General features: G+C 36.6%; 1 protein-coding gene across 13 annotated transcripts in view; it reads right to left on the bottom strand.

The window, feature by feature from the left end:
* Positions 1 to 27,542, bottom strand: part of ZNF280C (zinc finger protein 280C) — an 80,762-nt gene that overhangs the window by 14,422 nt on the left and 38,798 nt on the right. For 5 of the 13 annotated variants that reach the window (XM_072817087.1, XM_072817082.1, XM_072817083.1 and 2 more), the window contains 10 exons: positions 25,616 to 25,773; positions 24,830 to 24,930; positions 23,851 to 23,997; positions 17,245 to 17,376; positions 13,086 to 13,399; positions 12,522 to 12,662; positions 7,016 to 7,078; positions 2,233 to 2,351; positions 2,052 to 2,088; positions 273 to 1,400 (listed from right to left, as the gene is read on the bottom strand). In XM_072817087.1, coding sequence (XP_072673188.1) covers positions 1,055 to 1,400; positions 2,052 to 2,088; positions 2,233 to 2,351; positions 7,016 to 7,078; positions 12,522 to 12,662; positions 13,086 to 13,399; positions 17,245 to 17,376; positions 23,851 to 23,997; positions 24,830 to 24,930; positions 25,616 to 25,773 — 1,558 coding nt within the window. In that variant the 3' untranslated portion in view covers positions 273 to 1,054. Of the gene's footprint in view, positions 1 to 272; positions 1,928 to 2,051; positions 2,089 to 2,232; positions 2,352 to 7,015; positions 7,079 to 12,521; positions 12,663 to 13,085; positions 13,400 to 17,244; positions 17,377 to 23,850; positions 23,998 to 24,829; positions 24,931 to 25,615; positions 25,774 to 27,542 lie in introns of those variants that run through there. The other 8 variants (XR_012026519.1, XR_012026521.1, XR_012026520.1 and 5 more) reach the window with 3 other exon arrangements.

The raw sequence follows: 27,542 nt of genomic DNA, 5'->3' as shown, positions 1-27,542 counted from the left end.
CACTCATGGCTGAGTCAAATCGCTTCAGAACCTGACCACCTTAATTGTTATTAAAGATCACAAAGGGACTTTGCCAGCCTCTAAAGTTCAAGAAATTAGTAAAACATATACATAGTGATCTTTTAACTGTGCCAGAGGAAAAACTGCAAGATGCACACAGTAAAGCTCTCAATCTGCAGGCCAAGTAATCAGGCTTCCATGTAAGAAGCAAAGCAATGCTCCTACTCATATGATAAGTTCTACAGCTTTCACATGAATAACTCCTGAGGCACTTTACCAATACAAATTTTATTAAAAAAATAAGTAATAACATCAAACTGTTCAGCAAATCTATATTCAATGTAACCAAAATAAACAAACACCAAAATAAAAAAAATATACATCTATATATATATGGGCAAGAAACAAGTGCATTTTTTGGTCCCAATATTTTATGAATATATTATCTTTATCCAAAGGAATTACATTAATGGCTAAGAAGATATTATGTATTAGATGTACAGAAACATAACTTTAAAATTTGTTTTAAGGTCTGTAAGAAGTGTTTTTTTGCCAATTCTTTATGTCTTTGAACTGATAATTACTAAGAGAATGATAATCCCAAGATAGTATGGTAATAATGTCTAATGGTCTGAATAATTACCAAATCTAGAAGGTATCAATAGGTAGCTACAAGAAATTTATAGAGAATTCTAAAGAATTTTGAAGTTATTAACAAAACAAAACAAACACAAAACAAAAGTTTTAAAGAGAAGAGATAAAAGTGGACATAACAAAACACACATCAATAAATCTGGTAAAGAACCACGTAAAACCAAGATAAAATTAAACTTAAAAAAATTGAATATTAGTATTGCTGAAAACTCCTAGGGTTAATACTGGATAAAACTTTAAATGACAGTACAAATAACTATAACTTTGGAACTGTAATTTTAGAAATTTGTTTCCAAGAACATGAAAGTAACCTTGGTTCCTTAAAAACCAGTTTTTATATACCTTGGACTGCATGCATACTAGACAAGGATTAAAGGGCAGCAGCCAAAATGATTAAACTTCAACTTGGATGTTGAAGCATTGATTTGATGGGTCTTTCTTGGTTAGAACGAACCCATAAGCATAAGATCAAGAACCAAAGCCCCCAATGGGAAGTTGTGCTCAATTTGGTGGGCCTTGAGGTCATCTCTGGCCAAATTAGCATCAGCCTTATGGGAGGCCAGTCATGAAGGAAGGGACTCTCCCCAAGGTCTGATTTCTTAAGGCCACAATCTAGAGGAGGTCTCACAGTCAAATAATTCACATTCCTTGGAAAGAGAGAACAGGCATCAGTTGTGTCCATCGAAGGGGGACACTGACCAGGAGTATCCTGGACATTTTTTGAAATTTCTGTGTTGCTTCTGCATCTGAAAAATATGAAAAATAGAACAATGACAGACAAGGAAAGAGGAAAAAGACAGCTATCTGACCTAAAAATGTAAGACTTATAAGAAATTAACTAAGAAACCAGACAAAACAGACAAAGAAAATGAATAGCCATTTCATTTGGAATGCAATATTCTGAAGGCAAGTACAGCAGAGAAAAACACAAATTATTTTAGGCAAAGCAAAAAAAGACCATAGCAACAAAAGTTATTTTTGGAGAGAGCCAACTGGAGAAAAAAGCATATGTTAAGATATGTTAACCTGACACAAAGATAAGGTGGAATAAGAATCTAGTGCCATCTGAAAGCTGAAAAGAGCTGAATCAGAGCTAGTGTCATGAACTTGGCTGTTTAACCGCCTTCGTGAGAGAAAACACTTCAGAAGTTTGAACTTAGGAAACTGCCTTTGTGTAAGAAAACACTTCAGAACTTTGAACTTAGGAAATTCCAACTTGTCTTGCACCAGGTTGCACGAGCTCCATAGAGCAGGAATCTATTTCAACAAGCGGCTTTAAAAACAAAAACAAAAACAAAATACTTTAATATTTTTCATTTCTATTAATGATACATTTAAAAATGCAACAGTGCTAAAATCCATCAAAGAGAAATACACTAAATGAAAATTAAACTTACTCAGAAGTGGATTCAGAAGTTGAGGTACTTTCAGGAACTGAAATTAGAAGAGTTTTACATTTAAAATAGTGTAGATAATGAGTAAGGCTATCACTTTAATACATAAGAGCCATATTGTGGCTGATCAAAAACATTGGAAAAAGTATCAGAAATTCAAATTAACATAATTATAAATACATACCATGCTCTATTATAACTTGGCAAGTATGAGTTTTACGTTGACATAAGTGTTTAGCCATACGGTCTAAACTGGAAGAATCAGCTAGGAAGTCACATTTAAGGCACACCAGAGTAATGCCCCTGTGAAGGAAAAAAGAAAGTAAAGGTTTTTAATCTTTTATGAAAGCCATATGCAAATTCAGTAATTATTTTTCCATGTAATAACTCTTGATTTGCTTTTTGTGTGTCATGACCATCAATTTCCAATTTTGTTATACAAGCCTGATTTATCTGAAACAGTACTCTAGAAAATGACAGAGTATGCTGAAGTTATGCTAACATTTAGTGCTTTATAAACTGTTCCTTCTCATATCAATTGCTGAAAGACAGGAGTTAGACCTAAAACCCAGCCATGGCTCCACTAACAATTGGTGCAAGTCATCCCATTCTTTCTGTGCCTTTGCCCATCTGGAAAGCAAGCATATAATATTCATTCAATATACATTTTCAGAGGATCTTTTTTTTTTTTTAATTTATGATAGGCACGCAGTGAGAGAGAGAGAGAGGCAGAGACACAGGCAGAGGGAGAAGCAGGCTCCATGTACCGGGAGCCCGACGTGGGATTCGATCCCGGGTCTCCAGGATCGTCCCCTGGGCCAAAGGCAGGCGTTTAAACCACTGACAGAGACAGGCAGAGACAGAGAGGCAGAGACACAGGCAGAGGGAGAAGCAGGCTCCACGCAGGGAGCTCAACGTGGGACTCAATCCCGGGTCTCCAGGATCAGGCCCTGGGCTGAAGGTGGCGCTAAACTGCTGAGCCACCCGGGCTGCCCATCTGAGGATCTTCTTTACACACTTCGTTACTACTAAGTGTTGTGGATGCAAAAGTGAACAAAAGAGGGTAAACTCTGTGGAGCCTATAATCTAGTGTCTTATTTTAGTGGTGATAAAATCAGAAAAGAAATGGGAAGGTTTTAAAAATACATCATGTAATTTTGTTATTATCAGTCAGTTAATGAGCATAAACATAGTTTTACAGTTCACTGGATACTTTAATTTTAAGTACTTCATTTGTATAGGAATAAAAACCAGTAGCGTACCTTAGACTGACTTCTCCCCCTGTGGCTTTAGTCTTTTTTTTTTTTTAAGATTTATTTATTTATTTTGAGAGACACCGAGCGAGCACGAGCCTGCATGGGAGTGAGGGCAGGGGCAGAGGGAGAGGATCTTTGACTCCCCTCTGAGCGCAGATCCCACCCCTACCTCAGGGGCTTGATCCCATGACCTGTGAGATCATTACCTGAGCTGAAACCAAGAGTCAGACACTTAACTGACTGAGCCACCCAGGCACCCCTACTGCAGCTCTAGTCTTAACAGCCTGCTATATATTTATACTTGGCTGTCACACTGGCACATCAAAAGTGACCTTCATAAACTGAAATTATGTTTTCCTCCCAACCCCCGAAAACCATTTCTCCTAACTAATCTTTCGTATGATGTCATGCTCCCAACACAAAGTCTCAAAATTATCTTTTTTCTTAAAACAGTCAATATTTCAAATATTTTATAATATCAACAATTTATCGAGCATTTACTCTGTGCCAGGCTGAGAGTTTTAGATATATTTCATCTGAATCCTTTAACAAACCAAAGAGGTAGGTGCTATAAATTATAATTTTATAAAGGACAGGGTCAAGTTTAATAACCTACCAAGGCCAAAATTAGATTGAAAGTGAGCCCTTTGATTCCAGAGCCCATGTTCTTAAACAGTGTGATACCACTTCACCACCTGAACCCAGATTCTTACTAAATCAGTCTTAACTACAATAGTCTTAGTTTTTAAAGATTTTATTTATTTATTCATGAGAGACACACAGAGAGAAGCAAGCTCCTTGCAGGGAGCCTGATGCCAGACTTGAACCTCAGACCCAGGAACAGGACCTAAGCCAAAGGCAGATGCTCAACTGCTGAGCCACCCAGGCGTCTCACCATAATAGTCTTAAATATTCTATGTGTCTCCTGCAGCTGCATCTTACCTCATATACCCTCCAAATTGATCTTGATTCTATACAAAACTCCAATAGTTTGTCCAATGGGTCCAAACTCCCTAGCCTAGTTTTCAAGGATTCCACATCTAGCCCTGAGCTCAAAACTATTCCCCTGACTTTAATCTCAATACTAAGTTATATAAACTTCATGTTCCATCTAAATTGCACCACTAGTCATTCATTTTGTATGCCTTTTCCTCTTTCTTTTCTGTACTTTTATTTATACTATTTCTTCTAACTAAAATGCTCTTATGCTTCTTTTTTTGTTTTGTTTTTCGTATATTTTTTTATTGGAGTTCGATTTGCCAACATATAACACCCAGTGCTCATCCCATCAAATGCCCCTCTCAGTGCCTGTCACCCAGTCACTCCATCCCTCTGCCCACCTCCCCTTCCACTACCCCTTGTTCATTTCCCAGAGTTAGGAGTCTCTCATGTTCTGTCACCCTCTCTGATTTCTCCCACTCATTTTCTCTCCTTTCCCCTATAATCCCTTTCACTATTTTTTATATTTCCCGTATGAGTGGAGCCATATATATGTTTGTCCTTCTCCGACTGACATATTTCACTCAGCATAAGACCCTCCAGTTCCATCCACGTCGAAGCAAATGGTGGGTATTCATTGTTTTTCTTTTTTTTCGTATATTTTTTTATTGGAGTTGGATTTGCCCACATATAATTCCCAGTATGCTTCTTCCAAGTAGAAATCTCTCCTCCCTTTGAAATCAGTAGCTCTAACTGTACTTATTATGAACCTTCCTATATTACTGTAGTTACTTATATTTACACCTTATCATAAATTGTGCATTCCTTGAAGGTTGGTACCAAGCCTTCCTCATCACTGTCAACTTAATGGGAATTGCTACACTGTGTTATACATAATAGGTGTACAATAAATAAAAAATGAATATTGCATTTTAACAAAACACTAATTACAAAATTTACTGTTTTATAGAATTATAAATATGCTAAGTCCCATACACAGAAATTTATCAACTTTCTTTTTATTTTTTTATTTATTTAAAGATTTTATTTATGAGAGAGAGAGAGAGAGAGAGAGAGGCGTGGAGACACAGGCAAAGGGCGAAACAGGCTCCATTCAAGGAGCCTGATGTGGGACTCGATCCCGGGTCTCCAGGATCACCCCCTGGGCCAAAGGCAGGCGTTTAAACCACTGAGCCACCCAGGGATCCCCTCAACTTTCTATTTAAATCTGAGGCCCACTCAAGTTAAAAAAGCATCTCAGATCTTAAAAGTCATAGAATCAATTCAAGAATCAGCACAAAGCATGCAACTGAGCTTGACAACAATGAGGTAAAAATAAAATTAAACTCTCATCTTTAGAATTAATAAAACTCTTTTCATTCTTATAAAATTTTTCAGTAAAATTCTACTTCCTTAAATGTTGTAATATTTTAAAAATAGCATTAGTATATTTTTTACAATAGAATCAAACTTGCCTCTACCTATGAGCTGTTGGTGATGTTGACATCATCCCCATGTCATCTTCAACATATACACTAACTTATTCAAAATATTTACAGAATGCCTACCATGTGTCAGGCACTATTCAATGCTTGGTAAACAACTGGCATAGACAAGTAACCAAACCACACATTCTGGTGAGAAGACACAGATAATAAACAAAAGAGTGAAGTATACAACATGTTGGAAAGTAAAAAGTGAAGAAAAATAAAAAAAAAATAAAAGGAGAAAGGGAGTGGTGGGAATGGGGTCCAGGGGAAAGGATGCTATTTTAAATGGAGCGATCAAAGAAAGGCTCACTCATTGGACTAGAGACTTGAAGGAGGTGAGGGAACTAGCCATGCAGATATCTAGGGAAGAGTAAATGAGGCAGAAAGAATAATAAATACATGGGCGCCTGGGTGGCTCAGTTGCTTAAGCATCTGCCTTTGGCTTGGGTCAGGATTGCAGGGTCCTGGGATCGAGTCCCACATCAGGCTTCTAGCTCCATGGGGAGCCGGCTTCTCCCTCTCCCTCTGGCCTTCTCCCGCTGCTCCTGCTTTCTCTCTCTCTCTCTCAAACAAACAAATAAATAAAATCTTAAAAAAATAATAATAAATACCAAGATCTTGAGATATATCATCCCATCCTCCACTTTCCCACTAAATCAGAGCATCTAAACAAGTACTGGCTAAACTTAAGTCTATGTCTTAGCCTGGTGCTATCAAGACCTTGGTACTTTAATTTTAAATATCAACAACAACATGAACAAAATAATTAAACATAGGAAGATGAAGTCAAAAGAAATCAGAAGAATGTGGAAAAAACGATGCTTAGTGGGTTGTGAGCTAAGTATGTGTGGTATCATCAAAGTTATGCCTTTAGAAATGCTCATCAGCAATTCCTTTTGTGAAGAGGCTGTGTACTTTTCTTTATTTCAAAATTTAAAAAAACCCCAAGAATTATGAAGGCTATATATTAATCAAAACCAATAAAGTATTAGTCAATTTACTAGATAACTTAAACATCTTTTTAATCTTCAAATATTGTCAGAGAGCCTTATTTTTTTCAGTGCAAATCCATGTAAGTTTCATGGATTAATGCCTAATACCACTGAAACAAAATTTAGCCAGAAAACACAGATTATTTCCTCCTTGATCTATGATATAATGAATAGAAGTGTATTATGTCTGGTAGCAATCATTCATTTTCCAAACTAGATATTTAAGCATCAGATTAAAAAAGTTACTACAATTTTTCAATAGAGATAATGGAAAAAGATCAACTAGTTACCTGAGAGTTCCAGAATGCTTCTTAAAAATATAAAACCGTCTAGTTGGATGGTTGCTATGAGAGCTGGAGAGATAACAGACAAATGAGATTTTTATTATATAATAAGTCATAATAATTTTATGACCATATTTCAAAGTCCATGTTTAGTTTCTTAGTTTTGAATAAAAAATTTTGACCTAAGTTATTAAATTCTATTCTTTTAATCAAGTTTTTTATCTTACATTTTGCCTGTGTATGTTCTAACAACGTATTTCCCTGAGAATATTTTTTCCCCTGAGAATATTCTTTTTTTATTTAAAGATTTTATTTATTTTTTCATGAGAGACGCAGGCAGAGGGACAAGCATGCAGGGAGCCTGATGTGGGACTCGATCCCAGGACCCCAGGATCACGCCCAGGGCCGAAGGCAGGTGCTAAACCGCTGAGCCACCCAGGGATCCCTCCCTGAGAATATTCTTAATCAGTACCCTCACCATTACTGAAAAAAGGGCTCTCAAAGTTAAAAATGCAAAGAACATCAATTAAATTTTATCAACTATTAAGAGTTGAAGACAATTTAAAAAGTATTTGTTAATAATGTGTTTTGCTATAATATAAATTGTTATGAATAATAATTATCACTTTCTTATCTTAATATATTTAGCAAGGGGGGAGAATCCGAATGATCCTTGAAGTAAATGCTACTTGGGCTAAATTACATTATTTGCCATCAGTAAAATGAAACATGTAAAGAATATTTTTTTAATATTTGATTTATTTATTCACGAGACACACACAGAGTGAGATAGAGAGAGGCAGAGGGAGAAGCAGGCTTCATGCAGGGACCCTGATGTGGGACTCAATCCCGGGTCTCCAGGATCACGCCCTGGGCCGAAGGCAGCACTAAACCGTTGAGCCACCCGGGCTGCCCACATGTAAAGAATCTTTTGCAATTTTTAGGAGAGCCTTTACGGAAAGCAAAACAGAGCTCATGAATTAAAACAATAATTCCCCTATGCACAGAACAACAACAACAACAACAAAAAACACTAACTAAAGTTTTCAGCCATGGCAACAGCTTTTATACCCCCTTTTATTTTCATTTTAAAAAAAGATTATTTATTTGAGGGTGAGTGAGTGAGCGTAGTGGGAGGAGCAGAAAGAGAGGGAGAGGGAAAGCGAATCCTCAAGCAGACAAGCAAGGAGCTCCATCCCAAGACCCTGAGATCATGATGTGAGCGGAAAGCAAGTAAACTACTTAACTGAGTGAGCATCCCTCTACCCTCTTTCAAACTGATAACCAAAGCTTTCCTGTATTAAAAAGCCAGGCAGGATTAGCCAGGACTAGCATTGCACTGGATTACTCAAAAGGTGATTCATGGACCAGTAACATCCATATCACCTTCCCACTCAATCAGAAATAGTCTTGGGTCCCACTCTAGACCTGCTGAATTAATCGCTGCCAGTGAGGCCCAGAAATCAATTTCAACATATTTTTCAGGTGATTCATATGTAGGCCAAAGTTTGAGAAACACCAGCCATCACACCAGGTCAATGATTATCCTTAGATGAATGGAAATGATCACCAGCATACCACATATGCACAGGAAAAGAACAGTTCTGGCTAGCTCTAGCCCCATGAAAACAGCTGCAGAATAGATGCCATGCTGCATACAAAGAACTGCTCTTTCAGGTAGATAAAACTGACACATATTTAATGAGGCAGAAGAGCTGAATGGTACAGAACTCAAAGGAAGGAATGATTCCTATGAGTGATCAGATTCTTCACAGGTCAACTGAGAAGGGCATTCTAAGGAATAGCACAGAATAAGGAAAGCCACTTTAGATATTGAATATGAAATAAACTCAATGTTGGGGGAGGTTAATTGGCAGGCCTGACTTGTTAGAGAGTTGGTGTGGGCTGACAATAAAGGTCCACAACTTCTAAGAAAATGAGACTTCTGCAGGTACAGAGCTCAAGTCTATGACAAAAGTCCACACTGGGTGAGGGTGTACCATTCAGGGGGAGGTACCCAAGGCCACAAAGGAACCAAGGCACCACTGAATTAGGGAAATGCAAAGACCCTTAGAAAAGTAGAAGTGGAAGTTTTCAGTTCTTTATGAGGCTAATAATGAGTAAGTGATGACATGTGTGATGACAACACAGTGCAAAGTTGGGGCTTACTGGAAATTAGGAAAAGGTTATAAAGGAAGCCTGAGGCCAATTGGGAATATTTTGGGATAGGATGGTATTGGAGATCCTGCAAGACAGTTGAAGAACCTATGAAAAATGGGAGACAGGAGGATGGAATGACCAGGGGTATAAAAAACACTAAAAATATTTTCCAATTTAATCTCTTATAAATTAGGGGCAGAATTAAAGCTCCATTGGGGCAGCCATGTGCTTGGCACAGAATAAAAGACCAGCATTCTTCATCACTATCAAAATACCAACAACAGGGGCACCTGGATGGCTCAGTGGTTGAGTGCTGCAACAGGCTCTCCGTGGGGAGTGTGCTTCTCCCTCTGCCTATGTCTCTGCCTCTCTCTGTGTGTGTGTGTCTCTCATGAATAAATAAATAAAATCTTAAAAAAAAGAAAAACAACAAAGCTCGAGGTATCATGATTCCAGATTTCAAAATATTCTACAAAGCTGTAGTGATCAAAACAGTATGGTACAAGAACAAAAAACAGATACACAGATCACTGAAACAGAATAGAGAGTCCAGAAATAAACCCACACTTATATGGTCAATTCATCTATGAATTGTAGGAGGCAAGAATCTACAATGGGGAAAAGACAGTATCTTTGACAAATAGTTCTATAAAAACTGGACAGCTACATACAAAAGAATGAAACTGGACCACCTTCCTACACCATACACAAAAGTAAACTCAAAATGGATTAAAGACCTAATGTGAGACCTGAAGCTAAATTCCTAGAAGAAAACATAGGCAGTAATTTCTTTTTTTTTGGGGGGGGCAGTAATTTTTTTTTATATCAGCTGTGTAGAAACATTTTTCCAGGTATGTCTCCTCTGGTAAGGGAAACAAAAGCAAAATTAAGCTACTGGAGCTACACGAAAATAAAACACTTTTCTTTTTTTTTTTAAAGTAGGCTTTATACCCAGCATGGAACCCAACATGGGGCCTGAACTCATGACCCTAAGATTAAGGCCTGAGCTGGGATCAAGAGTTGGAAGCTAAACCAACTGAGCCACCCAGGTGCCCCCCAAATAAAAGGCCTTTACAGCAAAGGAAACCATCAACAAAACAAAAAGGCATCCTACTGAATAGGAGAAGAAATTTGAAACTGATATATCTGCTTCTCCCTCTGCCCCTCCCCCACCCCACTTATCCTCTCTCTCAAATAAGTAAATCTTTAAAAAAGAGTACACTTGATGAGCACCGAGCAATGTATAGAATTGTTTAATCATTTTATTGTACACCTGAAACTAATATAACTGTATGTTAATTATACTTTAATTAAAAAATACCAGCATTCTTCCTAGCATGTACTGAAAATAAGATTTGCTAGGGCCTGGTTTAGAGCAACTAAGATATGGGAAGAAATCCTTGCAGAAGTTGGGAGGCAGAGTGGTAAATTGCAGAAGGTGGACATTCAGGAAGCCATTATGAATGGTGGCAGATCAAGAGAGCGCCAGAGGCTTCAGAAACTTAAAGTGTATTATTTTCAGTTGATGTTCCACATTTCCATAAATGATACCTTGAGACAAACTGAGCTTAAAGATAGTAAAGAAGGGCAGCCCCAGTGGTGCAGCAGTTTGGTGCCGCCTGCAGCCCGGGGTGTGATCCTGGAGACCCGGGATCGAGTCCCACATCGGGCTCCCTGCGTGGAGCCTGCTTCTCCATCTGCCTGTCTCTCTCTCTCCTTCTCTCTCTCTCTCTGTGTGTCTCTATGAATAAATAAATAAAATCTTTTAAAAAAAGATAGTAAAGAAAACTCTTTAAAATGTAGATAGTAAGACAAGAAGATATGCAAAGTGAAGGCAAATCTCCTACATCCTAAAAAAATACCTGAAGATATGTGCAGGTGAAGGAACGTGGATAGAAAGAGATGAAGGTACAAAATAACTGAATAAGGTTGTGAAGAAAGTGGAAGAGATGAGGGGAAGGATTTGCTTTCAAAAAGCAAGAAATGTCTTTTTCTGGGACTAATGTCTGGACAAAGGGAGAAAAACTTTAGGTAGAAAAAGTTAATCTTTGGAAAAATGAGAAGGATGACCTCTGAGTAATTAGTAGGAAAGAGACTAACAACTAAGAGACTAGAATAAAATCTTGAGGGTATTGAAAAGAATTTAAACAGATGTTGTAGATAAAGAAGAGTTTTTTAAAAACCCAGAACCAAATTAAAGTTAAGAATCACAAATCCAGAGATAATTATATCAAGCAATTTGGTAGTTTGGAAAGGCACACAGAGAAAAGAGATTCATGGATAGCAAGGCTAAGCATGACTGAAGATATAAAAGATTCTAGAACAAAGAGAAAGCAACATTCAAAACAGGTGACTATAAGGATGAGGTTGATAAGTTAGAGTGGTGCCCTGGACTGGAAGGGAGTCAAGACTCTGAAAATTGTGGGTAATGAGAATTCAAAATGAATCAATATTGTATATGTTGAGCTAAGCTGGGACAGTGGTAGGGAAGGGGGTACAACATGTAACAGAGGTCTTGTTATGATCCGTAAAAAAACCACTTCAATTGGCTTCAATTGGCTTCAATTGGCTTCAATCTTCTTTCTGACTGAAAATAAATGGAACTACCTCAGTTTGAGTAATCATCTTAGAGTATTTATATCTGAACAATTTGTACATGTTAAAAAAAATCCTTCCTGAAAGAATAAAGTTGCTACTAATGAGGTCCAAATGAAAGTAATGTAGTCTTTGAAGTCTTTCTCTAGCAGAGAGTACATGATAGGTGCTCAAATAATATAAATTGAATTGATATATGAAAAGGAATTCTAACAGTAGCGTCATGACTAGAATATCCCTATAGTCTCTCATTTAACATCTCATTGAATGAATGCAAAGATAAATGGCTTGAAAGACTAATGGACAGAAAGGTGTATGAAAGGAAGGGAGAGAAGGGAAGGAGGGTGGGAGGGAAAGAATGCACTCATGTGAGTGCCAGTAATATTCTTAGCATCTCTGACAAACCTGGAGTCTCTCAAAGTGAATGCTTTGAAGAAAACAACACTCATGTGGTTACATGTATTTATTTGATAAATATTTTGAAAACATTAAAATTTTTATGTTTAAAAATAACCACTTTTTAAAAGACTTTGAAAAACAAATTTCCCAAACAAATCTATTCTAATTTCATTGGTCTGTTCTTGAAATTTTCTGTCCCCCTAATTTAATGATTTATTACATTGGAAAATAATATTAAATAATATCCTAGAAGTTCCCTATTAGCTCCCTGATGTGACAATTAATAAGACAACTTTATTTTTAAAAAACAAACATCTTAAATGGCAATTTTGATTGGCAGTGTACATATTTAACTCACCTCACCATATGATTTATAAAGGCTTTGTTACAGTTAGTGTTATATTTGCAAAAATTACAGTGGATATATATTGAAAAGTGGCTTGCAAAATCTTTTATTTTGGAATGACACTCAATGCACTTGTGAACTCCCCGACGACACCTTATAGACACAGAGAAAAAGATGAAAATATATTACGAAACAAAAATAAGGTAAAGCCTTATTAACTGAAGCTAAGATGTTTAAATTAATATCTTTAAGCAGAGACAGAATTTGAAAATTTGATTCAAAACAATAAGCTAGAATAAGTGTCAAAAATCAAACACCAGTTAATGTTTCCTTAGAATAAAAAGGATCACATTAAGAAATTCAACTATCACAAGATATAAGCACAAAATATTAGGGTAACTGATAATTATACAATGAACACTAATTCCAGCTCTGCTCAGCAGTTGGCCTTTATGCCAGACAGTGAATGGCATGTAACTGTGTAAGGGAGCTTTGTGATATGGTAAATTATATTAAAATAAATATTTAATATTTAATATTCAATTAGTATTATGTACAAGGAATAAAAGATATTACCTTAAGTTCTTCAAAGCTATGCTGATTTTATTCTTTCTGTTGCGTTGTTTCTTTTGCTTGTAAGTGGTTTTTGTCTTGCATTTAGATGCACCTCTACCTCGCTTATTGGCATTAGGTTTACTTGTAGTGGATGTAGTTGCATGAGGCTTACTTGTCTTAGATTTACTTGTATTTGATTTGGTCGCATTTTTAGCAGTTGTACTTTTAGACTTTGGAGGTGAGAGCTGAAAAGAAGAGGTGCTTGGAACGCTACTACTGGGAGATGAAGTAACTGGTTTTGAATGAAGAGGTCCAATTGAAGCTCGAATAGTAACCTATAAAAATGAAGGCAATATATAATAAAGGCAAAATATATACATATATATTTTAGAAAATTAATCACATTAATATTAAAAAGATCACTGCATGCCTTGACATTATAGTCAATTGGTTTTTGACAAGGGTACCAAAACAACTCAGCAGAAGAAACAATAGTCTTATCAAACAAATGGTGCTAGCACAACTGAATATCTAGATGCAAAAGAATGAATCTGGACCCCTACCTCATACTAGATACAAAAATCAACTCAAAATGTATCAAGGATCAAATCGTAAGAACTAAAACTACAAAACTCTTAGAAGAAAACATAGGAGTAAATCTCCATGATTTGAAGTTAGGTAATGATTTTTTATATACAATAACAAAAGCACAAGTGACCAAAGAAAAAATAGATTAAATGGACTTCATAAAAATTTAATCTTTTGTATTGCAAAGGACACTGTTAAGAAAGTGACAAGACAACCCACAGAATGAGAAAAAGTACTTGCAAATCATATTTCTTTTTTTTTTGCAAATCATATTTCTAATAAGAAACTTGTATACAGAATATATAAAGAAGTCTTACAACTCAATAAAAAGACAAACAACTGAATTTAAAAATGGACAAATGGGAATGCCTGGCGGCTCAGTTGGTGGAGCATGTGACTTGATCTTGGGGTTGTGAGTTTGAGCCCCACATTGGGGATAGAGATTACTTAAAAGTAAAATCTTAAAAAGAGAGAGAGAGAAAAAATGGGCAAATTATCTGAATAAGCATCCCTTTAAAAAAGATATATAAATGGCCAATAAGCACTAGAAAAGATACTCAACAATCATTAGTCATCAAGGAAATTCAAATCAAAATTTCAGGGAGGTATCACTTCAGACCAACTAAAATGGCTACAGTAAAAAGCAGATAACAAGTATTGACAAGGATGTAGAGAAACTGCAATGCTCATATATTTCTGGTAGGAATGTGCTTTGGAAAACAGTTTGGCAGTTCCTCAAAATGTTAAACTTGAGAATTATATAAGCTAGGAATTCTAGTCTTAAGTGTTCCACTCCTTGCAATTCTACCCAAGAGAAACGAAAAAGCATGTCTACACAAAAATTTGTACATGAACTTTCATAGGAGCATTATTTATAACAGCTAAAAAGTGGAAAAAAACCCAAATGCCCATTAAGTAATAAATGGATATATAAAATAATAAAGTATTGATACAGCCATAAAAAAGAAAGCAGTACTTATCGATCCAAGCCTTAATACTGATGAACCTTAGAAATGTTAAGTAAATTTCATTTTTTAAAAAGATTTTATTTATTTATTCATGAGAGACACAGAGAAAGAAAGAGGCAGAGACATAAGCAGAGGGAGAAGCAGGCTCCATGCAGGGAGTCCGACATGGAACTCGATCCCAGGACTCCAGGATCACACCTTGAGCCAAAGGCAGATCCTTAACCACTGAGCAACCCAGGCATCCTGTGAATTTCATTTTTATGAAATGTCCAAAATAGGAAAATCCATAGGAGTAGAAAACAGATTAAAGTTTGTCTGGGGTTGGTAAAGGGAAAATAGGGAGTGACTGCTAATGGATATAGGGTTTCTTTTGGTAGTAAAAATGTTCTAAAAATGGTTTGTAGTGATGTTTGCACAACTCCATGAATATGCTGAAAACCACTGAATTATATAAACTTTATGTGAGTGAATTATATGATATATAAATTACATATCAATAAAGCTGTTATAAAAAAATCACTGCAACTCAAATTTTAAACATCATTTTGAAAATGGCAAATACAATCAGTTAAGTTTCTCAGTTATTCTAAACAGTCATACCAATTAAATGATGTTTACCCTTGACATTTATTTACTGTCATATATTATAGTTTTGTATTGATAATGTTTATATGTTAACAGATATTAATGGATAACTAGGAGTTAGTGAAAATTATATGAATAGCAAAAAAAAAAATTCCCTCGCTATTTTATGTTCTAATACAACTAAGTAGCTTTCACAAACGTAGAGGTCAAAATTTAAATCTCAAAACTAGAATAACAACTCTGGAAAGTTCTGCATTACTCTTTGGTGACTATGAAACAGATCTCCAGTAAATGTGACCTGCTCTGTTTAGCTTACTGGTCAGAATTGATAATTAGGTTATTGTGGAGGTTACATCAATTCATTATACAGCATGAAGAGTTTAACAATATTCAGAATTTCCCTAAAGGGAGCTAATGGAACTTTTCTCATTTAGTATTCAGAAAAAGAAAATGTTCGATTATACCCACTGATTAATAATGAAAACACACTCACCTACTAACATTCTCTTTAATCACTTCATTATATTATTCCCATGTACTTGAGGACCAGCCAATGAGCAAGGTCCTTTGAAATACATGTGATTTGGTATCATGCAAAAAGCACTGAACTAGGAGTCAAAAGACCCAGGTTAAATTTCAATACTGCCTCTTTCTAGCCATGTGACCTTGAGTAAGTAACTTATCCTTTCTAAGCTCCTCATTTATAATATAGAAATAATACCTGTCTTGTCTACCTCATTAAATTGCTATATGGATTAAACAGAATGTATGAAAAAGCACACAGAGCTTAATTCTAAAGTGCTACATCTATTATTATGATCATGATTATCATAACATACTTATTGTTACATTATTATTTTTTTAAAGGTTTATTTATTTATTCAGAGAGAGAGAGGCAGAGGGAGAAGCAGGCTCCATGCAGGAAGCCTGACGTGGGACTCAATCCCGGGTCTCCAGGGTCACACCCCAGGCTGCAGGCAGCGCTAAACCACTGTGCCACCAGGGCTGCCTTGTTACTATTATTATTAACAAGGGAAGGTATGAGAGAGGACTGCACTACTTATATTAATCTTCTGCACATCTAGTCCCAGCATGGAATGGATTATAGGGAAGAATACTGGGACACTGTAGGTGTCCAAAGCATTGCTTTACATTATTTTAATTAATTCAAATAGCAGACATATTTACATTCAAAGGTAAGTACTCAAAAGCTAAATATGTGTTTGGGAATTATTTTACTTTGGATTATGTATCCCTCCATTGGTGCAAATAATCAAGAGTTGACTTTACATAAAGTCAGAGAAAACAGGTGTATGTAGGGAAAAGGAAATTTGTAGTCAGATGTGTGTTTGCTCACTCAACATAGCAATGCTATTCAGGAGGAGAACTTGCTTTTCTGAGAGTAGACTCAATAATATCAACTTAACAAAGTATGGCATTCAAGGTACTATGATAAATGCTAGGGACACAAAGATAAATTAAACATGATTCTTAACCTTACAGTCTAGCAGCTAAAGCAGACATATATGCTGCCAACTGATAGAGCTCATAAACAGCCTATAGAAGACTGAACTCACTGGCTCAGTCTACACTTAATCTAGTTGCACTCACTACAAAGGAATATGCTCCAATATAGCACATGTCAATTAACTAAAAACAAAACAAAACAAAACAAAAAAACCCCAAAGGATATTAGTTTTTCTTTCCAAACTTAAGAATGATAAAACCTAAATTAAATCTTAGTGACAAGCAGAAGTTAATTTTTAATATTACAGATAAATATTACTATATTTAATTTACTTCTATTATCACACAAAATGTTAAAATACAACATATTTAAAACTCACTTTTGGGGACGCCTGGGTGGCTCAGCGGTTGAGCGCCTGCCTTCGGCCCAGGGCATGACCCTGGGGTCCCGGGATTGAGTCCCGCATCAGGCTCCCCCCATGGGGCCTGCTTCTCTTTCTGCCTGTGTCTCTGCCTCTCTCTCCGTGTCTCTCATGAATAAATAAAATCTTTGGAAAAAAAATAAAACTCACTTTTGTACCAGGAGGCAGTCCTTCTAGCTCTTTAGGCTTTATAAATGTCCGATGTTGGGTCTTATGATCCAGTTTCTCTTTGCAGGTCAAAAATTGTAGTCGGCATTTGGTACAACGATGAACTCCTTTTTTCTGTTTACAAAAAACATAAAAAATACTATCAGAAATAATAAGTTCTACCACCACAAATCCTGGGACCTGAAGTTGCTCTTAATTGTAATAGCTAAATAATTTTAAAAAATCAGTATTTTACCATATCGCATCATAAATAATACCAAAATATTATTTCATTTTTAGAAACACTGTTTGCATTAATATTTGGGTTTCAAAAGTATTTGGGGGGGGGTGCCTCCAGTCTCAGTAGTACATACAACTCTTGATCTCTGGGTTTTAAATTTGAGCCCCACATTGGGTGTAGAGATTAGTTAAAAGCAAAATCTTTAAAAAACAAAGTATTTGTTACTATATAGGCAATCAAAACAAAAATTTCATCACTTAGGTTCAAGTGTGATGAGTCCTATATCTTTGTAGTGTGAAAGCTTTTTTAACTAAATTAGAAGTATTAGCCATTAAGTACATGATACTGTGAATGTGATCCTAGAGAAGACCAAGTTATTTTCAATTTTTTAAATTTCTATTTGTTTCACAAAAAATTGAAATTCCTAAAACCAAATTATTTTTTTAAAGATCTTATTTATTTATTTATTTATTTATTTATTTATTTATTTATTTATTTGAGAGACCGAGAGAGAGAGAGAGAGAGAGAAAGGCAGAGACACAGGCAGAGGGAGAAGTAGGCTCCATGCAGGGAGCCCGACGTGGGACTCGATCCTGGGACTCCAGGATCATGCCCTGAGCTGAAGGCAGGCGCTAAACCCCTGAGCCACCCAGGGATCCCTCAAATTAATTAATTTAAATTTAAACAGACACAGGTGGCTAGTGGTTGTGATATTGGACAGCATGAGGGTAGAAGTACAAATCAGAACTGATCCCAATCTACTGTCTACTGAGAACCCCTTGACTAGGTCCCTTCTCAGACTAAGGCCTATTATTTTATTGATGGGAAACAGGACCCAAGAGAAATCTAACTCATTTGCTTACAGCTAGTTGGTCTTCTACTATATATTATCAATTGCAATCTTTATGTATACACTCTCATTAATTAAGCAGTTACTGCTACACAGCAGGCACTTGACAAAATAAAAGTTCTTTAAAAATTTCAAAGCAGGGCAGCCCTGGTGGCTCAGCGGTTTAGCATCGCATTAGGCCCAGGGCGTGATCCTGGAGTCCTGGGATTGAGTCCCACGTCAGGCTCCCTGCATGGAGCCTGCTTCTCCCTCTGCCTGTGTCTCTGCCTCTCTCTCTCTCTCTCCTCTCTCTGTCTCTCATGAATAAATAAATTTTAAAAAAATTTCAAAGCAATATAGAAATATGTTTGTATAATACTGCTTTAATTTCATTTTAAAGACAATTTTAGAAGTATGGTACATTAGATCATATCATAGGTACAGGCAATGTAAACAGATTCACCTCATATGTGCTCAAAAGAGAGAAGAGGGGAAAAAGATCTCAGTCAAGAAACAGATAGCAAGATTACAAGATAGATAGAAAATTCCCCAAAGTACATTTCCCAGATGTCTTTTCTCTGCCTGTACCTATACCTCATTCCGCTTCATGATTTAAATAGTATCTATCTAGCTGCCTACTCAGCATCACTACTTGACATCTAATAGGCATTTCAAATCAACATGGACAAAACTGAACTCTAGGTTTTCCCCCATCCACCTTGCAAAAAGAAAAAAATCTGTTCCTTGCCTAGTTTTCCCAATATCTCAGCATATGGGAACACCATTCTTGGCAGTGGCTCAGGACAAAAGAACTTGGTTACTCTTAACTCTAGTCTTTATCTCAAACTCCACATCCATCAACCCATTAATAAAACCTGTTGGGTTCACTTTCAAAAACAATCTTTCCACTTCTTATAACCTTTTCAGCCACCCTATCAGTCCAAGCCACTTACCTGTACTCTGGCAACAGCCTCCTGCCTTCTCCTCGTTTCCACCCTTTCCTCCTAACAGTCTATTCTCTCCATAGCTGCCAGAGTCATCTCTCACATGCTTAAAGCCTGTAATGGCTTTCCATACCACACCAAAATCCTAACTCTGGCTCACAAGACCCTACACTATCTGCTTTGCATTCTTTTGGTACAATCTCATTTCCTACTACTCCACCTCCCACTTGTTTACTGTGCTCCTTCCCACTCCTTCAATACCTAGATATATGCTCACCTCACTGCCTCCTTAAAATTCCCTCTCGTTGGAATGTTCTCTCCCAGATATCCACATAGCTAACCCTCTTATTTTCTTTGGAAAGGCTCTCTTTGACCACCCCATATAAAAAACAAACAGCTCCTTCACCTCCAAAGTCCTGGCACTTTCTACCCTCATGTATTTTCTTCCCATGGTATTTACCATCAGCTGGCATACATATACATTCAGCCACTATTCAGACATATACTTTCTCCACTAGAACACAGATTCCAGAGGACATAAACCTTGTTTCGTTCACTTCTGTAGAAACAGTCCCTGGCATATATTAAGCACTCAATAAATATTTGTTAAATAAATAGTGGGGAAGACAGTAAGAGATTGAGAGTATGCACATGAGAAGCAGGCACAATGTAACTAGTTCAAAATGTCTGCCATTTCATTCAATAAGCATTTCCCCAGAGCCCTGAGATGGGAGACATTAATCTACTATTCCTTTCGTTGGACTCAAGTCTTGCATATCACTCTTATGCATGTAATTCCTGAGATGTGGTAAAGAAGATAGATAATACAGTACATCTTAAAATAATATGACATTCAACAAAAAAAATTGGTATCTGTTCCAGGGATAGAGAATAACCTGTCTGAGTTTAACTTTTTGACAAATATACTGTATTGTATGGGTGATTTGAAGAATTTTCAAGGCTAATTCTAACTATATCTCCTTTAGATCTGCTTTAATGTCAGTGAAGGATATGGCTCTATAGTAAAACCTTGGGCTTTAAGTCTATTTTTGGCTCTGCCATTTATTAGAGAATGTGACATTGGACAAGTAACTTACTCTCTATAAAGCTTTGTTTCCTCATCGATGAAATGAAAATGATCACATACCTGCTTTGTAGGGTAGTTGAGAGGACTACCTTACAAAGTAAAAATACTGTGCAAGTAAAAACACTGACTATCATATGGCCAGTGATTAGTATATATTAACTACCTGTGATCTTTATAAAGATCAAATAACAATATTTAACATATATAAAATCCTTCATCCTTCTTAAAAGTTGTACAAACTGTATTTGTTAGCTCTAAAATCACTTGAGACATGATAATACATCATTTTTAGGAAAAGATTACTAAAGTCTTCAAAAAGAATAAAATGAGCCATATATTCATTTCCTATTATCTAAAATCACACTTACATTACCTCAATTACAAGTTTATAATTCTGCTTACCTATGGTTTTTGAGTTTTTTTTTTTAAATATTTTATTTATTTGAGAGAGAATGTGCACGAGCATGAGAGCACAAGTATAGGGAGTAGCAGAGGGAGAGGGAGCAGCAGACTCTTCACTGAGCAGGGAGCCGACACAGGGCTTGATCCTGGGACCGCGGGTTCAGGACCTGAGCCGAGGGCAGATGCTTAGCCGACTGAACCACCCAGGTGCCCTGGTTTTTTAGTCTTTTGTGAACAACTGTGTAAGTTGCAAGTACCTTGAAAAATGCCTGATGATCCTCCTGATTAATAGAGTCTCTCCTCTGTTGACTGCTGATTGCCTACCTCTTAGGTACTCCAAACTCACAAAAACTGGGCACCAATGGTCTGTCAGTAGTCCTCAAGACTACTCCCAGGTTTCATCAATCAGGAGAACTTATAGTACTTAGAAGTTATACTTGTAGATATGATTTATTCTAGTGAAAGGATACAGAGCAGGATTAATAAAGGAAAAAAAATGCACTGGGTGGAGTGTGGAAGACAGTGGCACCAGTTTCCAAGTGCTCTCTCCCAATGGAGTTGCATAGGACATGCCTTAATCAATCCCCTAGCAACTAACTGCAGCAACATGTACGAAGTGCTTTTTACTAGGAAAGTTCTCTTGGGTTTAACAGGCCAGGATTTTTTTTACAGGGTTCAGTCACTAAATCTTCAGTCTCCCAGAAGAAAAGCAGGTGCTCACCATAATCATACTTTTTGTACAAATGATCTAGAAAAGTTGGTACAATATGGCTCAAGGTTCCAGGCACATAAAGCATTAATCAACTAATAGCAAAGGCATAGTTTCCAGAAATTAGCCAAAGGCCAATTATGCAAGTAGATCCTTCTGAAAATGTACATGAAAATTCAGACCTGCTACGTTTACTCTTTACTATATATACATGGCAAGTTAAGACACACAATTCAGGGTATGAAGAGTGACTACAGATCAGGTAAACCACTTAAGAGACATTTCTCTCTGGAGCTTAGGAAAGATAAGAGATATTTCTCTCTGGAGCTTAGGAAAGCATGGCAGAAAGAATTAGGTTAAAACCCTCATGATGAAATAGTTAGATCTACTGTTTTACAGCTCATTCTTCCTTTCAAAATCAAAGGTCAAAAGAAATAGAGCACCAACCACCAGCATTTTCTGAACTATTTCTCAAGAAATGTTAATAAGTATTATGCAAATAGTTAAATAAGTCTTGGGAACAATATATAAAATATCCCTTTCCTTAGAGATTTATGAAGTTTTCAAGCATATTAAAAGCCCTAATTTTAAAAATAAAAAGCTGCTACTTTTGTAAATCCAGCCATCTAATGAATTTTTTTTTTTCCAGGAGTGATTTTAGAGTGAAACATCTATTAACATCTGATGGAACACTGTTGGGGAAACTCTAGAATAGAAAGATTTTGCCAGAGGTTCTTAAGGGTGAGATGGCATATAAGCAAGTTGGAATCACCCCAATCATAGCATAGGTGATCCTGAATGTATCTGGATTTTTTTACTTTTATAATTTTTTTTCAAGTAACAACTACAAGTTGATTTCATGATCATCTAATGACTGGAACTGAAAACAATGTTAGCAGCAGTACTGAGTAAACTGGCCACGACAATGCAAACAATAATAAGAAAATGTAATGAGCTGATCAGTGAAGAGACAAAACTTGATTACATAATCACATTAGTAAACTCCGTGACTTCTAATTTTGCCAAAGGTACCACTGCTCTTTCAAACACTCAAAAATAGGCTTACTGTTTCATCAGAGTTTTCAGCCTAACTAAAGGATGGTCTACTTGTGTCAGGAAAAGACCCAGTAAGAATAAAATGAGAATTCAAGAGAAAAGTGCAAGTACTAACAGTGGTATCCCAGAAATTACATAGCAGAACTGGCAAAAGTCATCCAGGAAACAAGTTATAACCTAAATATAGTTCTCTGGCATAGTTCACATATCTAGAAGTAAGTGTCATTGCTATTTCCTTTGTCACTGGTTGCTACAAAAGACCATTCTGGGTTGCTAATGACAACCACATGTCTTTTCATAATAAAAAGTGAGCTAGAAAGTAGAAATAAAATTTGAAGAGAAGCAGGGGAAAAAAAGATTGAATCCTCAATCTTTTCTTCCCCAGTTCAAACATATCCCTTTCCCTGCTCTTAATTATCAAACAACCTTCAAAATCATTCCCATTCTCAGGATGCCTGGGCAGCTTAGTGGTTGAGTGACTGCCTTTGGCTCAGGGGTGTGATCCTGGGATTCTGAGATCGAGTCCTGCACTGGGCTCCCTGCAGGGAGCCTGCTTCTCTCTCTGCTGTCTCTGGGTCTCTCATGAATCAATAAATAAAACCTTAAAAAATAATTCCCATTCTTATCACTCTTAGACCCCTGAAATATTTTTTTAAAGATTTTATTTATTGATTCATGAGAGACCCAGAGAGAGAGAGAGAGGCAGAGATACAGGCAGAAGGAGAAGCAGGCTCCATGCAGGGAGCCCGATGCAGGACTCGATCCTGGGACTCCAGGATCACACCCTGGGCCAAAGGCAGGTCCTAAACTACTGAGCCACCCAGGGATCCCCCCCTGAAATATTCAACTTAAAAAATATTTCACTCAGGGATCTCTGGGTGGCTCAGCGATTTGGTACCTGCCTTTGGCCCAGGGAGTGATCCTGGAGTCCTGGGATCAAGTTCCACGTCAGGTTCCCGGCATGGAGCCTGCTTCTTCCTCCTCCTGTGTCTCTGTCTCTGTCTGTCTGTCTCTCTCTCTCTATATATATATGTCTATCATAAATAAATAAATAAATTAATTAATTAAAAAATATTTCGCTCATTTTCCTTTTTTCCCCTCCACTCTAGGGTTCCTATTTCTACCTATCTTTCCAAATTTTCACTAGTCAACGGCCTCATCACCACCAGGAAGCAGACAAAAGAAGTGGAAGTTTCACAAGTTATTCAGCAAAAACTATAAATTAATTGTGTCATTTAGAACCACTTAACTTTGTTTTTAGAGCAAATCTAACCAATACTCAAAGTTTATATACCTACCGTTTTACAACGACAAAATGAACCAATAACTGCTAAATCTCACCTGATGCTTCATGTAATGATTCATGTAGGGAGTTGCCATTCTACTAACTTTGAGGCAAAATGGACATAGCAAATTCTTAGTGTTTTCATGGGTTGATCTAAAATGACTTTCTACATCAGAAAATGTTGATGATCTAAACTGGCACACCTAGAAATATAAAGAAGGTTTAGTTTAACTTGAAAGTTTATAACTGATAGCAATTACATCAAAGTAGCAATGAAGAGTCATTTGCTTAGAGGAACATTATGCACTACAAATTCATCTCTGTTGCCTATACAACCAAGAATTCTATTGCTGAAAATACCAAGTATACTCTTTGAAGTAGAAAAGTTATCTTTCAAAGTTTAGGGATATATTCCTAAATATAACTTAGCATTTCGTTTTTCTTTTTTTTCTTTTTTCGCATTTCCTTTTTCTTTTCAGATCTACAACTCCCCCCACCATCTTGCTTGAATTTTCAAACTCTGACACCTCTTGTCCTAGAAAGTTTTTCCTGCTATTAAAATAGACCATTCTTTTCTTTGGATTTTATTTATTTATTTATTTTTTCTTTGGATTTTAAATACTATCCAGGCTCTGATAGAGGCAATTTTCCTTATCTTGCTATCTTTTTGGGAACCACTTCAAATTCTGGAAAAATACTGGTCCTAAAGCATTTAGTTGAGTTCCCCACAACTAATACCATTTCCTATTTCTCTGCCATGTCTATATTCTTCTCTATATGGTAAGAAGATCCATATAGAGCAGGGCATTTTGTTTGTCTAGTACAGGGATCAGTGAACTATGGCCTCCTGTCCAAGGCCAAGCCACCATCCCCACATACAAGAGTTATATAAAGGGAGTTTCCACTATTGAAGAGGGTCTTCAATTTTAGTAACTCATTTTATTCAAATGGTTAAAAAGTTCAATAGATTAATACTATTTTGTGGCACATAAGAGTAAAACAAACACCTAAGTAGATGATAAAATGTATGTATACCTGGCAAATATATGGCATTTCACCGGGTTTATGAGTATCCTTCATATGTTGCAAAAGAGCATGTTCCGTTTCAAATGATAATTCACAGATTTTACAAATAGCTGAAAGTGGAAAAAAACCACATTATACAATTTTAAAGATGTATATGAATAAAAGATTCCTTTTGTACATACACAACAACGGCAATAAGTAATAATAGTAACAGTGGTGCTGGTTCCAACAGTTATATGGCTGTTAACTCTGTAGCATTGTTCTATGGACCTTACTTATATTAACTTACTTAATTCTCATGCCATCTCTGACAGAGTACTGCGACTTTACCCCCATTTTGCAGATGAAGAGCCTGAGGCACAGAAAGATTAACAGCTTGTCTGAGATCTTGCAGCTATATTAAGATGCAGAACTGGAATTTAAATCCTAGCTAACCCCAGACTCTGTGATTTTTAACTATCATTGCAATTATTTTTCTTATTAGAGTGTATGTAAATAAAGGCCAATGATTTCATAATTACAAACCAGGGAATCTGAATTTTCTAACTTAGCCCCCTGCATACAATGAATGCATGTGTTATACAAAGGAAGTTTCTATTTACAAGAGGGACTTCAATTTTAGAAAGCAATTCTATTGAAAAGTTTATACAAGTTAAAATTTGTTTTTCAACTGTGCCTTCAAATCTAAAGTCTATTTCTTATTCTTAGGATTCTTATCAGAATTCTTAAGGATTCCTCATAGCTTAGATGATCAAAATCATTACTGTTCAAGACTTCAATAAAACTGTGACTTACTAGAAAACTCATGGGGAGTGTGAGTACTCTCAATGTGACACTGCAACTGGAATGGTGTAGGATATTGACGGTAGCAGTGCTGGCAGGTGGTATGATTTTCCCAGCTCTCACTGTTCTGCTTCTCAAGTTCCAAATGGTGCTTCATGTGGTTCATGAACCTATAAATGATTGTCAACAGATGCAAATATTCAGATTTTTTTTTTTTTTATTTTTTATTTTTTTTAGATTTTATTTATTTATTCATGAGAGACACACACACAGAGAGAGAGAAAGAGAGAGAGGCAGAGACATAGGCAGACGGAGAAGCAGGCTCCATGCAAGGAGCCTGACGTGGGACTTGATCCTGGGTCTCCAGGATCACGCCCTGAGCCAACAGCGGCACTAAACCACTGAGCCACCCAGGTTGCCCAAATATTCAGATTTATAACCAAGGAAAAAAACTCACAAATAAGGATTTGAACCTAAATGTTAAAAATGCAGCCGTAGTACTCAAAATAGTATCTCCAAAGCCTTAAAGTCCTCTAGGACAGTGTGCAATTTTAATTTTTTAAAAAGATTTTTATTTATTTACTTGACAGAGAGCACACAAGCAGGGGTAGTAGCAGGAAGAGGGAGAAGCAGAATGCCCAGTTAGCAGGGAGCCCGACTTGGGGCTTGATCCTGGGATCATGACCTGAGCTGAAGGCAGATGCTTAACCAACTGAGCCGCCCAGTATCAAAAAGTGATCACTTTCATTAAATGGCTCAGTAATCATTTTTCCTTGTATCTTCATTTTATTTTTCTTTAAATTTTTATTTATTTATGATAGTCACAGAGAGAGAGAGGCAGAGACATAGGCAGAGGGAGAGGCAGGCTCCATGCAGGGAGCCTGATGTGGGACTCGATCCTGGGTCTCCAGGATCACGCCCCCGGCCAAAGGCAGGCGCCAAACCGCTGCGCCACCCAGGGATCCCGTATCTTCATTTTAAAATAAGCCATTGATATAGTTCCTATGAAATACCATTAATTTGCTATAACTCTTTATTATTTCAGATTTTAAAAAATTTTGTTAAGAACAATAGGCTTTGGGGTGCCTGGGTGGCTCAGTCAGTTAAGTGTCTGCCTTTGGCTCAGGTCATGATCTCAGAGTCCTGCTTCTCCCTCTTTATTGCTTCCCCCTGCTCCTGCTCTCTCTTAAATAAATAAAATATTAAAAAATAGAACAAGTTTCTTTTCCATACATGAAGTAGTATTTACATTTTAAAATAAAATCCTTAAAGAAAGAAAACCCTACCACCAAAAACAGGTAGAGTCATAAGAGAAATCTTTTATTTTTTAAAGATTTTATTTATTTGAGAAAGAGAGAGGAGAGAGCACAAGCAGTAGGAGTGGCAGAGGGAGAACCAGGCTCCCTGCTGAGCAAGGAGCTCAATGTGGGGCTCAATCCCAAGACACTGAGATCATGACCCGACCTAAGGCAGATGCTTAACCAACTGAGCCCCGCAGGCACCCTGAGAAAAAAACTTTTAAAGGCCTTAAAGGCATACAATAAGTTTCAGCTGCTTAAAAGACAAATTAGTATTTTTATTTGTGTTTTGGTTTGTAAATCTGTGTAAAAGCAATTTAAAAGAACTTTTTGTTTTATTTAATGATGCTGGTTTACTGTGAGCACAAACACTGCATTTTTCACAGACCACAACCTCTGAAGCATAGTCCATTTATTAGCTCTACATTCTGCTGTGTCAGATTCTAATAGGTTTCTTATGAGAAGGAACTAAGACCTTTCAATGGAGGGGGTAAAATATAAAAAGGCAGATGTATTTCAGAGGGCTTGTCGAAACTTTTTACTGAATTTCAAAGTAAAGTTACTCAAATTAACTTTAATAATGAGTCAAATATTAACTTATTCATTATGCATCCCTAAAGGATATAATCTTGAAGTGATTA

The sequence above is a fragment of the Canis lupus genome, chromosome X (genome assembly GCF_048164855.1).
Source record: "Canis lupus baileyi chromosome X, mCanLup2.hap1, whole genome shotgun sequence".
In the NCBI taxonomy this organism is placed as follows: Eukaryota; Metazoa; Chordata; class Mammalia; order Carnivora; family Canidae; genus Canis; species Canis lupus.
The sequence above is the reverse complement of the archived record's forward strand: the minus strand, read 5'-3'. Positions and strand labels throughout refer to the sequence as shown.